This window comes from Diadema antillarum, unplaced genomic scaffold (assembly GCF_040938485.1).
Source record: "Diadema antillarum isolate AM-2024a unplaced genomic scaffold, OU_Dant_1.0 seq00000063_RagTag, whole genome shotgun sequence".
Lineage (NCBI taxonomy): Eukaryota > Metazoa > Echinodermata > Echinoidea > Diadematoida > Diadematidae > Diadema > Diadema antillarum.
In genome coordinates, this window is record NW_027271166.1 from 1,199,659 (window position 1) to 1,212,509 (window position 12,851).

The 12,851-nt window shown below is 39.1% G+C and overlaps 1 protein-coding gene across 1 annotated transcript; it reads left to right on the plus strand.

Annotated features, from left to right (window-relative positions):
* Positions 1–8,124: 8,124 nt before the first annotated feature.
* Positions 8,125–11,230, plus strand: LOC139725880 (myogenesis-regulating glycosidase-like). The gene is made up of 2 exons (XM_071636957.1): positions 8,125–8,355; positions 9,113–11,230. The coding sequence occupies exons 1-2, from the start codon at positions 8,125–8,127 to the stop codon at positions 10,880–10,882; spliced, it is 2,001 nt and encodes a 666-aa protein (XP_071493058.1). The 3' UTR covers positions 10,883–11,230.
* Positions 11,231–12,851: the final 1,621 nt, after the last annotated feature.

Genomic DNA, 12,851 nt, shown 5'->3' on the forward strand with positions numbered 1-12,851 from the left:
CACACACACACACACACACACACACACACAAGCGGTATGTTTGATGATTTTAGGCCAATACTATCTTCCCTTTATGGTATTGCAATGTCGTGTTGTACTTTTCTTAACTCTAGTGAATTGGCAAATAGGTAGGCCTACAATAAAAAAAGGTATAATTTATGCTATGGCAGCAACATAATCTGCTTTGGTGCCATTTTTAACGTCTGCATAATCTTTATCGCATGACACGCCCTTCACTCTAACACGTGTCTTGACTATATGCTCAAAGATACAATGTGTGTATACAAATAGTGACAATTTGCGCGCTGATTGTTCGATCAAGATATTGTTTAAACGTTTTTCCAGTTTGGATGACCCAAGCTGCATGGTCCCATGTCCTACCAGTTCAGTGGCATTGTGGATGTGTTTGAATAGAGGTTGGAAAGGATTATCCAAATGAACATTATCCTAGTGATTATCCAAGTAAAAAGTGAATATTTGTGAATGACAGGATTAAAGTCGCAATTACTTAGTATTCGAATGGATAGCGAAATTAGAATAAGCAATTCAGAAACAATGTTGTGCTTGCTAACACTTTTTTTTTTCGTAAATATCATTTGTAGCTTTAAGTGGTAATTCAATGAGCAGCAAACAATCCATGCAGTCAGCGAATTCCTACTTCTTTTTGATGCAACAAAGCCTACATAATATAAAGCAGTGTCGAGCTAATTAAACTTTACCAGTGCTTGGTACTTTGCGTTTATGTTTCTTCGTTTGTTTGTTTGTTTATTTGTGTGATGTCTCCAATGTATATATATGTATATATATATATATATATATATATATATATACATATATATATAATATGAAGATGTTTATTTATTTATTTATTCATTCATTTTGTTAGTTAGTACTTGTTAGTTAGTTACTTATTTTACTTATTCATATACAGGGCTCTACGTGAGCGACGGCCATGGCCAGTAGAATAGATGTCGGGCCACCAAATTTCATATTCGTATATTTTAGTGGTCCGAATTGGCCTCCAGCAGAGAAAAGAGTTATTGTCAAGCCCTGATAATGTGTATGTGAGTGGATGTGTGTGTGTGTGTGTGTGTGCGTGTGTGTGTGTGTCAATCGGTATTTAGCAAAGTTGGAGAAATAATAATGGCAGGACTATCTCGTATAGAGCAGTGGTAATACACTAGTACTTTAATAAGAGGCCAATTCTGGATAGCAAGTGTACACATGCTTTTATTGTAGAGTTGTTGTTATGGTTGATCTTTCTTCATCAAGAAGTATAATTATGTTAAGTGCCTTCTATTGTGTTTTGAATATTCTTTGACCTATATAGCCCACTTGGGAAGGGCGGAGTAAATCTTGCTTTTATTACTGAGTCATCAAAGTTTAGCTTTGTGGACTTCCATCTTACTGGCTTGGTTGGCGTAACCTCTTGCATGTTTGCCCTCCCTGAAATCATTTGGGCTGATGATCGCATATTATTTGTTTACATGGCACCTTATAATGCATGTATTCTACGTGGAATGGGGGTATAATGATCACAATGTTTGTCATCACAAGTCGGCATAATCATTTCGAGATTAGCTTATGGCATTGTTAATGTTGTTATACCCCTCCCCCAATCCGTGTCGAATGGACGGCATGCATGTTCTTTAATTCTCCGGTATCTTAGAGGCTGTTATTTTTTGCGCGATGAATATCATACGGCCTGAGAATCGTTTTCAAAAATTACATTGTTTCCATACGTTTTGTAGTACACGATATTGAAAACTTGAATAATATGTCATTCATTGCCGGCAATTACTAATGAACACAACCTGCTTTGGTTCCCAAGCTCATTTCATCCTCCGTTCACGCTTAGTCATCAAATAATCCACCTCAATGCAGTAATTTCAATTTCATAAACATTTCCTCTGTTCATTCATGTAACCCTGTAAACTATGGACTCACGGTCATAACCTGACAAACTGACGACTGAACTTCATGGGACGAAAGGCTCATATTTAGTTCATGTAAGTTGCTCGTTGAGGTAGTAAGACTCAGCGTTTGAATAAAACTGACTCTCGATCTGGAATCCAGTCGGACAAGAAACAAAGTCATATTCGGCTCTTTGTTTACAACATTATCGTCTCAACACAAATTCAAAAAACAACAAACAAACATACAATGACATGTATTGACAGAAAGTACTTCATTTGGCTTCTGTGAACAGAATGGACATTGGTCTCAACCTATTCTGTCTTTTATTCGCCTTGTCTAAACTTAGCCTTCATGTAGCTGTGCGTGGACCGAACGGCAATTTGGCGATCCCGTTATAAGCAAATAATTTTCCATTCAACGATCGAGTGAGTAAATTTATCTTCAGGTGGCAATATCTATCTCGCCAACAATGGGAGGAGTAAAGTCCAGGACCAAGACGCACCTACAGGTGTAATTCGAGGGGTGACATGGGTGATAGGGGGGCTTTGTTTTACCCCCCCCCCCCCTCCCTTTTTTGATCGAAGATGACTTCGTAGAGTTTGACGGAAAAGGATTCCTTATTCGTTCGAGCAAGAGTTTGACTATCGACTTTTCTAATTATAGTCAGACTCCAAGGTAATCATGTTTAAAGACAATCCCAAGGTACATTATGATTTTGGAATTTGTTTCCTTTTAAAGCAAATATTAGCTGCCTTATTATCCAATAGGTTCACTTTGATTGATAGATTTAGGAAAGCCATCTCCCTTTCCCATTTTCTGTAACCTCATTCGCGATGTAAAATGCATACGATTGTTGATTCATTTCGTTCAAGACGTCATAAAGAAAGAATTTGTAAAAGTATTGACGTCTTATTGTAACTTTTCGAGACCGGCTGTACTGACAGAAAAATATATATTTCTATCTCTCAGTCCTCTGTAGTTCCTATCACGTCTATCAATAGGCTTGTATAAATGCTTCTCCTGGTAACTAAAGTTACGTAAACGTGACGGCGATTTTGTGACATTTCTCAGATTTTAGGGTCGTGATATTCTCCTAATCGCTTGCCTGCATTCCTTTTCATTTCGTGACCGCTCTCATAATATCCCCGAGGTGATGATTCAATAAGAAACGATCTTAAGATTAATCTCTTATCTTCAACAATGTAAGAGTTCAATATGATAAGATAATTATTTCTATCACAGTGGAATTATAGAGACAGTCAATCGGTTCCTATGAGTTCATACAATTATTTCGAATCAATTTTTAAGGGACCTAGTCTATCACACTGAGAACGATCTGCATGGTTTAGAGGAGTTTGACTTGTTGCTATAATCACATGACTTCAACTTTTTTCCTGTGGCCGCTTTCCTATACCAGCACTCGATTGGTCATGCCTTTGTTAGGATGTGTCGGATTTTTGCCAAAGTTTTGAGCGATAAAAATGTCATTTTATCTGTTTTCATGGCAATGTAAATAGATGCAGATCTATCTACGCCTGTATCTTTGTCTGTCCACTGGGGTCTAAAGGCTACAACAAATCTCATTGTCTGAAGTGGATATCAGGCAAAGCTGGTACAGACGCGCATCAAACCAACCCTGCATGGCTACTTACAAGAGCTATATTTACAGGGCGTGCGGTGTAAATGAGCGATAATTAGCATGATTGATATGATCATACTAATCTACGTTATCATCTTGTTCTAAAACTATACAGGAATGGACCTATGCGATGGGCTCTGTTTGGAGGACATGAATGTCGTGCTGTCACGTGATTCATCATGGCTGTCAGCGACAACAAGAATGAACGGCGATACCATCACGCCGAAGCGATCCCCCTCCTTAATCTCACGGTGTGCATCACGTGTTTCGTTTGTTGACCTCTTGAACAAGTGTATGTTCTATGATATAAGCAGCATTTCCGTTTGTGTTTTTATCGTTTCGTCTTCATCTTTACTTACACTTTCTTTCACAGTCACACAATGATATGGATTCAGACCCGACATTTTCAGAGACCAGTTAAATCAGTGGACATATGGAACCAACTTTCAAGCAAGGATTGACTCTTCTTTATTCTTTCTTTAAGACTGTGGTAGAAAAACTGAACACTGTAGATTCCGTTTCAGTGTAGAAAGAGCTTTGTCTGAAATTAATTTGGCCATCTATTCCGGAAGAACTCACTACTCAACAGTGACTTACCGTCCTGCCATTTATGCAACCAAAATTTCGAAACTGATTGATTGCTGCTACTTAAGTAACTTTATTAGTACAATTAAACAAGATGTTTTGATTTACCGTAATACAAAGAGTAAAGCCAGAATGTGGTGAAGTTGCCTCAGTAGTTGACATGCACTCATCAAAAAAGAAAGTAAACACTTTTTCGAGGTCATATTTTTCATAGAAGATTTTTATGAAAATCAATTGGTTATATACCATATTGAAGGGAATTCAATTGGTTATTAAGCTCATAGGTTAATTAAAAAGAAAACTTCACGCATGAGTGAGCACATTCGTTTTAGTCCTCCAAGGCACAGAATTGAAAATTGCAAAAATTGACCTGTTCTCTTTCATTTGCAAATTAAATGCCCTTCACGACAACATTGACAACAAAAGACCAGTTTAACATAATAGAGACATGAATGAAATAAGAAAAATAAGTTTTTGTTCTCTTTATCTCTGTATAACCTCTATAAAGAAAAACAAAGTGGGAAACTAAAGTGGAAAGATAAGAATTTTCTGTCAAGTCAAATTGCAAATGACATAGGGAATAATAAGCGTGAAGATGATTAGATGAGCAGAATTTCTTTATTTATTTCTTTTAATCCAGTGATTTAAGAATACATGTGACAATTTCAAGAACCAAACATTGTTTACAATTTCCTAATTTGGAAAAAAAACCTCAAATTTGTACCATTTTTGTTAATTATGACTTCTTCTATTATTTCATTTGAATTTTGATTTGACATGAGATGCTCTATTTTCCTGCATTATTTTTAGCCTTCATTGATCTTTTGGGCTTTAAAGATATCATAGAGATCAAAGGTTTAGTTTTTCAACTTAATACATACTTATCTTTGTGTGAAATTTGTTGTTTGTTCTTATTGTTCTATTGAAGAGCACATCATGCATGAATGACAATCTTGTTCAGTTGTGCAATTTTTACTTTAGTGCCCAATAAGAGAAAAACAGTGGTTTTCACTCATGCGTAAAGTTTCCATTTATGTTGACCTACCACGTTGATAGCCAATTAAATTACCTTCAAAATTGTATTATAATACATTAGCTTTTAGCCAAATATTCTATGAGAAATCTAAACTTGAAAAAGCGTTTACTTTCTTTTTTTGCTGAGTGTAGAATAACAAAGTAATGCCATAGATTTCACGTGATTCATGGAATTGATATGATCTGTTCGCTAGCACACAAGCAAATTACTCGAGAGGAGAGGCGAAAATCTCGTTTCATAGCGTTTAGTATTCTTTAAAAATTATCATAAACATCGTGTTTTGGTAGAAAAGCTAGCAACTGCAACAGCCCTTTACATTTCCCTGAACAGAAATCACTACTGTTCAATTCAATTAGAGGAATGCAATAATCTGAAACGAAGAATACAACTGAATCAATTCTATTAAAGATGTAAGTATACATACTCGGTAGACACTTCTCTTGTTAAATGACCATCATTTTCATCATCGCCTTCAATTTGCATGCTATGTCCTGACAACAAATTTTCGTTAAAAATTCGAACTTTGAAGTACTTTCTCATTGTATGTCACACTTGTGTGAAATTTCTGGTTTTGCTCCATACATCCACTTTGCACGACGTATTCATGATTGCACTTTGAATGACTGTCACATTACAAAGTTCTTACTGCAACGAGGTATTGTTGATGGCCCGTTACTGGAGTGCAATGTTATTCCTAGCACTATAGCACTTCCTACTGGCTAAGTGATTTCTAATCCTGTGTCGAATTTTATTACACGACAATCGTTCAAAGTTCCATGTGCCCCTTCAGTCCGGTGAGGTAGAATGCAGGTTACGCCCCTATCTGCCTATTTTAAGTTATACCAGCGTGTGCGAAGAAGATCTGGCCAATGATCAAACAAAACCTTGGCATTTTCTTATTTACATCTGCTGCACGTACAAAATTCACCTTATCCCACTTACTGACATTATGTATAGCATTTAGCCACACACCACTCTGTCACTGTATGAGGTCAGTGTTTAGAACTGCATAATTCGTCCGTACGTGTCCAACCACCGACCTTCAAGACAAGTAGCGATCGAAAAGGAAGAAGAAAAATCAGCCTTGGAATTACGGTTCAATGTGTGATTGATTTGTGATTGGAAAATTTCAATCGAAAAGGGTAAAGGCATTGAAGAGTTTACTTTGTTGAAGTGAGGCTAACGGCCTCTGCATGTACGTTCTTGTGACCTGCGCTTCGTTAGTTGTTCTTCATACATCTATGATGGGTCTATATTAGGCTCTACAGCGCTCTCGGTCTTATACTCCATTATATAATTGTTCCGAATTTTTGTCAAAGTAGTTTATGCCAGCTTTTGCATTTCCGACTCCAGTGATTACGCCCCTTGACTCGTGTAAACTTATTAGTCATAATTATGTCCCACAATGTACTCAAGGCAACGCAGACCTATATTTTAACTCAAGACGTCATGGGGAGAGTTTTAATGCAGGCATTATCTTCCTCTACTTGGTAACTGTAAATTTTACTGTGTATACCGGTATACCATACATAGATAAAAACACGGTAAATTCGTTGAATAAACACAAAAGTAAAGTGTCAAAAATACAAAATATCTAAGACAGATTTATCACCCTTAGTTGTCTCAAATATATGTTGCCAATTAAAGGACAGTTATAAACTCGGCGATTTAGAGGAATTTCGAAACCTGCAACTAAAATGCACAGTTGTATGTAACCATTACAGGGCTCTGGTTAACAAGTTTTGATTCTATTCGTGACGAATGATTAACCGAATACACGTGAATGACTAAAAAAAATATATATGTTGCTGGTTTTAGTATTTTTTGAGGGGGGACTGGTGGGTTAAAGAAAGAACAATAAAGGATCCCCATCGTCCTTTTCTGCTATTAAATTGATGCGATACGCACATTGCCAAGAACCTGGAGGACAAATGCAATATCTGCATGTAATCTTTATGAAAATGCGTTTCATGTTACTGACTTCTGAATATCATTTTCACTTCTCTGGAATAATCTCCCTACTCGTGTTCAGGACGAAAACCCTATATTGAAGCTTTCAAAAAGAAACTTATGACTAGAACATTTATGAACATTATCGACGACACAAAATTGATGAATTATTTGAACTTTTAATCGACTTTTACGTCTTTATTTCTCTTGTAAATTGTTGATTCAGTGTTTATTTCTTTTTATATCTCGATCTAACAGTGCTTCGAAATGTAAGAGGCACTATATAAATTTTCATATTTCTATTACTATGACTGTAAGACCTATTGACAGTATAACATGTGCACACATCACAATTTTGCATTATCGAGTTAGATATCAAAATTGAAGGTTTCAGAATGCAAACGTAACTCATAATACATATATACATAAAGTGTTTTTTTTCCTAATTTTGGTATATCCAAAGTAAACACACTGCGATAGTCTCAACACCACGGGGACTAACATGGCATAAATTAGAATGACATGGCATAAATTGAAATGACAGTATATACAGCTGAAATGACAATTCGGTTAAGATGTTATGAAAAAATAACTTTATAAGAATATATCGATACCGTTGATAGCAGAGATAATGATAACAGCTGTTTACAGTGTCAGGACGGTCATACCGTATAGTATACCTGACGAGCATCTATCGTTGCAGAAGAAATCGTGAATTTCCATCAACCAAGCAATCAATTCAGAAATAAGATTTGATTTGTAAGAGGCTTAATGTAGAGACACTTTTTTATCATAACTGTTCCATATTCCAAGTTTCATACAAGTTTAGTATTCCATTTGATAAAAGAAAAAATACGTTTAACACAACAGTTAGTTTGAGATGAAATTGCGCAATTATGATTATTATGAGGACGTAATAAATATGTATAACATGAGGAACCTACTAAAAAGCAATTTCGATTGGTTTCTTCATGTTTTCCTACGTCAAAAGGTCATCATGCCGTCCAGCAGAACCGTGATGCTGATTACTGGGGTGACCATCGGTACGGCGGCGATCATCGTCGGGGTCATCTGCGGCGTGTATCTCTCAAACCCGTCGGAGCCACCCGTCCTGCCCGTCAGCAGTGAAGGTGGCATCGACATTCGACATGGAGACGAGGTTGTTCTAATGGGACGAGCTGGAGTCTTCCTGGATGGCACGGCCGAGGAATGTTCCACTACCCGCGAGGTGGGTCTGGAAACATTAATCATGACACTGTATACACTAGTATTTGGATCACTTTAATGTGATGCGATTAGTTATTAATTATTATTATCGTTGAATGGGCGATCCGTTATCGCAGGCATAAGATTGAAGTGATGTATGTGTTTTGAGACCGCAAAGTATGCTGTTTGTTGCAACAACAACAATAAAGAAGATCTGACAAGCAACCTTTTAATATTGTCCGTCATTTTATTACTTGAAAAGACGGTTTGCAATCTCTCAAAAAAAAGATAACAGAACAAAACAAAAAAGTACAGAAATGAGCTGGGTACGTTCAAACAAGGCTACATTTTAAAAACTATGCCAAAATGAAGACATTAATTCAACATCTCTGTATAAGGATCAAACGAAGAAGGAATTCGCTTTGTCCTCAATTTAGAAAAAGAAACATCAAAGTATCACCAGAGGGAGGAATTGGGGTAGATTCGTCTTGGTGAATTAATGTGACAGGTAATTTTGTTAGGACCACATTCACACTTAAAATGATGCATGGTCTCATTCCTAAAAACTAGCCCGCACAGAACAATTACGCACGCACTGCATAAAAAGTTCTGGAACAGAAGTTCTGAAATATTTCCTTTCACGTGCATGTATCGTTCTTACCAAAATGGAACGTCTTTACTATTCTGTTCAATCCATTAACATTCCAAGAAACCGAATATCATAGATGTACTTCGACACTATAAACATGGCTATGTTCTGTATCTTCTTTTCAACCCAGAATGGCGTACAGTGCCTCCAGTGGGGTTCCAGAGCGAAACTTGAAATAACTCAAGAAGAATTTGAAGAGAACGGAGTGACCTGCAATCGCTTCGTGTGGCAGGCCGTGCCAGACGGAGTCGTCCTCCAAGATTGTTACGAGATCGGGGACGAGCAGTGGTTTGGTAGCGCCACGCGCTTCTTCCAGCACTGGCCAATCAATGAATGGAACGAGTCCATGACGATGTACGTGTCCGGGGACATGTATGCAAATTACAACGACTACGGATCGGTACTCGAACGATATTGGTTGTCTTCAAAGGGCGTAGCCATACGTGTTTCCCGCAGGACACCTCTGCACGCAAGCGTCAATTATAATAACGATGGCCAGATTTGTTTGAAAGCGGATTACACGGAAACATACTACCCAAATCCAAATCCAGCCAGCACCAATGTCTCTTTGGATTACACCATATGCTCGGCAGAAAACATTCGGGTAGTCCATGATTACATGACGGCTCGCTATGTCAGCAAACCAGAGGGTTTACCCGATGTCCGGATGATGAGGTCGCCGATTTGGTCAACATGGGCGCGATACAAGACGGCCGTTAGCCAAGATATAGTTCTCAGTTTTGCGGACGAGATCCTTGCCAATGGTTTCAGCAACAGTCAGATAGAAATCGACGACGGATACAACTGGCCAAACTACGGAGATTATGAATTTAATGAGAGCAAGTTCCCAAACGCGACAGCGATGGTGCAAGAACTCCATGAGAAAGGTTTCAGGGTAACCCTCTGGGTTACGCCTTTCGCCAATAAAATCGGTTCGACAGCGTTTGCAGAAGGAGACGATCTTGGATACTGGGTGAAGGAAGAAAACGGTGAGACGGCTCTAATAACCTGGTGGGCTGGAACGCAGGCTGGCATGCTAGACGTGACAAACCCTGATGCTGTTGATTGGTTCGTCCAGAGGCTGGAGGACGTCCGCACCACGTACGGTATCGATTCCTTCAAGTTCGACGCTGGGGAGACAAACTACCTTGGCAGCTACAAAACTCAGCAGGCAATCGTCAATCCGTGCGAGTATACTACGGGCTGGGTGAATCTTGCAGCCCGACTCGGCACCCAGGTAGAAGTCCGAGTCGGATTCGAGACCCAGCGTCAGCCAATCTTCGTCAGGATGATGGACAAGGACTCAATCTGGGGTTGGAACAACGGTCTGAAGACACTCATCACATCGGCCCTGACTTTCAGCGTGCTAGGTTACCCGTACGTCCTTGCGGATATGATCGGGGGCAACGTCTACGAAGGTGGGTTCCGGAATACATACCTTCCCGACAAGGAGCTCTTCATCCGATGGCTCCAGATCACCGCCTTCATGCCGTCTGTGCAGTACTCAATCTCTCCCTGGCAGTACGTCAATGACACCGAGGTCGTCAACATCTCGCGATACTGGACGGAGTTCCACGAGAACGTCATCACGCCCAAGCTCTTGCAATTGGCGGAGGAGGAGACTCTCACCGAAGGGAAGCCCATGATACGCCCTCTATGGTGGATCGCACCGACTGAGCGGGAGGCTCTTCTCAGCGACGACGAGTTCCTGGTCGGCGACGATCTCCTTGTCTCGCCGATTGTGGAGGAGGACGCCCGTTCTCGAGATGTTTATCTCCCGGCTGGAAGATGGCGAGATGAACTTCACGGGACGGAGCACGATGGCGGAGGTTGGCTGAGGGAAGTGGAAGTACCTCTCTCAGAAGCTCTGTATTACACAAAAGTTGCAGACTCGTCCTAATTCAAGAGATCAGTGTCATCCTTGTCATGCTTGTGCAGGAAGAAGCTTGTCGTGACGTATGATTAGTCTTTCCAACTGTATAAAAGATGTGGTGAAGATTAAATTGTGCAATTAACTGATATTACGCTGGTGATGAAATTTCCGACAAATTCATGCTCTATTTTGAATGGACATGCAATCTATTATGATTGCATTCTCGTGGATACACGAAATGTCAGTGGTTCATTCGCGGTCCTTACCTCGCGAAGCCCTTGTTAGCCTCGTGTCAGTAAGAAAATTGTTTTTCGATCAGCTTATTTACCTGGTCGGGCATGGTACAACACCTTTCACAGCGTATTGGAAATTGAACAAAACACAAATGAAAAAGATTATCATATGTTTAGAAATGGAATTCCTTCAAGCATTCAACGCTACACTGAATAAACGATATATCAATTGTATAATATATTTTTTCATATTTTCTCAACTCATGGAATTCGATATAATGTTTATTATACATTTGTCCTTACTATACTTCACCCATGGTTCATTACACATCCGCTGCATTCTACTGTATTATAGTGAAATTGCCGTCCTTCTGTGCACTACTTAGCAAAAGTTAATAAGACTACAGAAATTGAGATGATACGTTAATGCACTGTTCTCCCAGTCGCCAGTGCCAAATGAGCAGCTTGAAAGTGATAGAAAAAAAAAATAGCGTTGTACTCTTGAATCATAAGCCACGAGTTGATACTTCCCACCTATGCCCATTATTTTGTTGGTTGAGTACAGGCCCAATCAAGCCAATCATGGATTATACTACCGTCAACATTTTGGTTTCTTTGCTTCGATTCCCGGTTTATCCTTGTCATAAATGTCAACCTTGGCACACATTACATATATTAAATAGCACGTGGTGTTTATCTGCACGGAGCTGTCGATCCTGCAAACAATTAATTTAACGCTATGTAATTTCACAGCTCCGAGGACCAGATAATGCCCTTACCCAGGCTCGACACTAACGGTGGCCCGGTGGCCCGGGGCCACCAAAAACGCAAGTCGGGCCACCAAAATTTCAGAAATGAAGAATTTGGTGGAGTGATCGGGCCACCAAAAAAGGTCGGATGTTTGCCTTTGGGCCACCAAAAATAAAAGTTAGTGTGGAGCCCTGCCTTACCACTTCCAGTTAGTGACCGCAAGGAGTTTCAAATCAGATTTGCATTAATCGTGGCTTTGAGGTTTTGTGTTTTATCGAACAATGTACCTATATATACGATTCAAACGACTCTGGTCCTTGAACAAACTGTGTATTCACTAATGACTTTGCCAATGTTAGTCCCATTCTGTTTAACCTGCATGCACTTCTGTTGTAGTTAGAGACTACTAACATTCTGGAAAGTACCGGTAAATATAGTGGTTTGGAAGCTAGACTATTAATCACGTGGCATTGACGTCAGATCCAACCTGTCAAAATAAGACACTAATTTGCTACGAGAAAGAAGCGATCTTCTGTCTGTCAGTGATATAGCGATTTACTTTCGGGGTAATATTTTGTAGTCTTTGCCGAGGCTGACTTAAGAGGGCACTTTCATCGGAAAGGCTCAAAAAAGCACAAAACAGTCTGTAAGGTAGGCTAAATTTCCATCTACATGACATGTTTCTGCAAGCACCAATTCTATTATGTGATAGTTTGGCTGATTTGAAATGAATTTGCACTGTTCTGAAAGTCAGCAAGGAAAATATAAGGCCTAGCAGTGTTGTCACTTGTTTGATGTGTTTTGTCTTTGATTCCATTGTTATCGTTGAAATCATCTTTGCTGCAATCTTTCTTGACTTAGTTTTCTGTGTTACACGTTTTGTTTCTAAGCTGCTCAAACACACTATATAGTAAAAGTGGTCTATCAATAAAATATTAAACGCTGCAGTTGTGTTCAGTAGAGCTTTTGATGCCTGGAAAAAAAAAACCATTCAGGATAATGTAACAGACTTA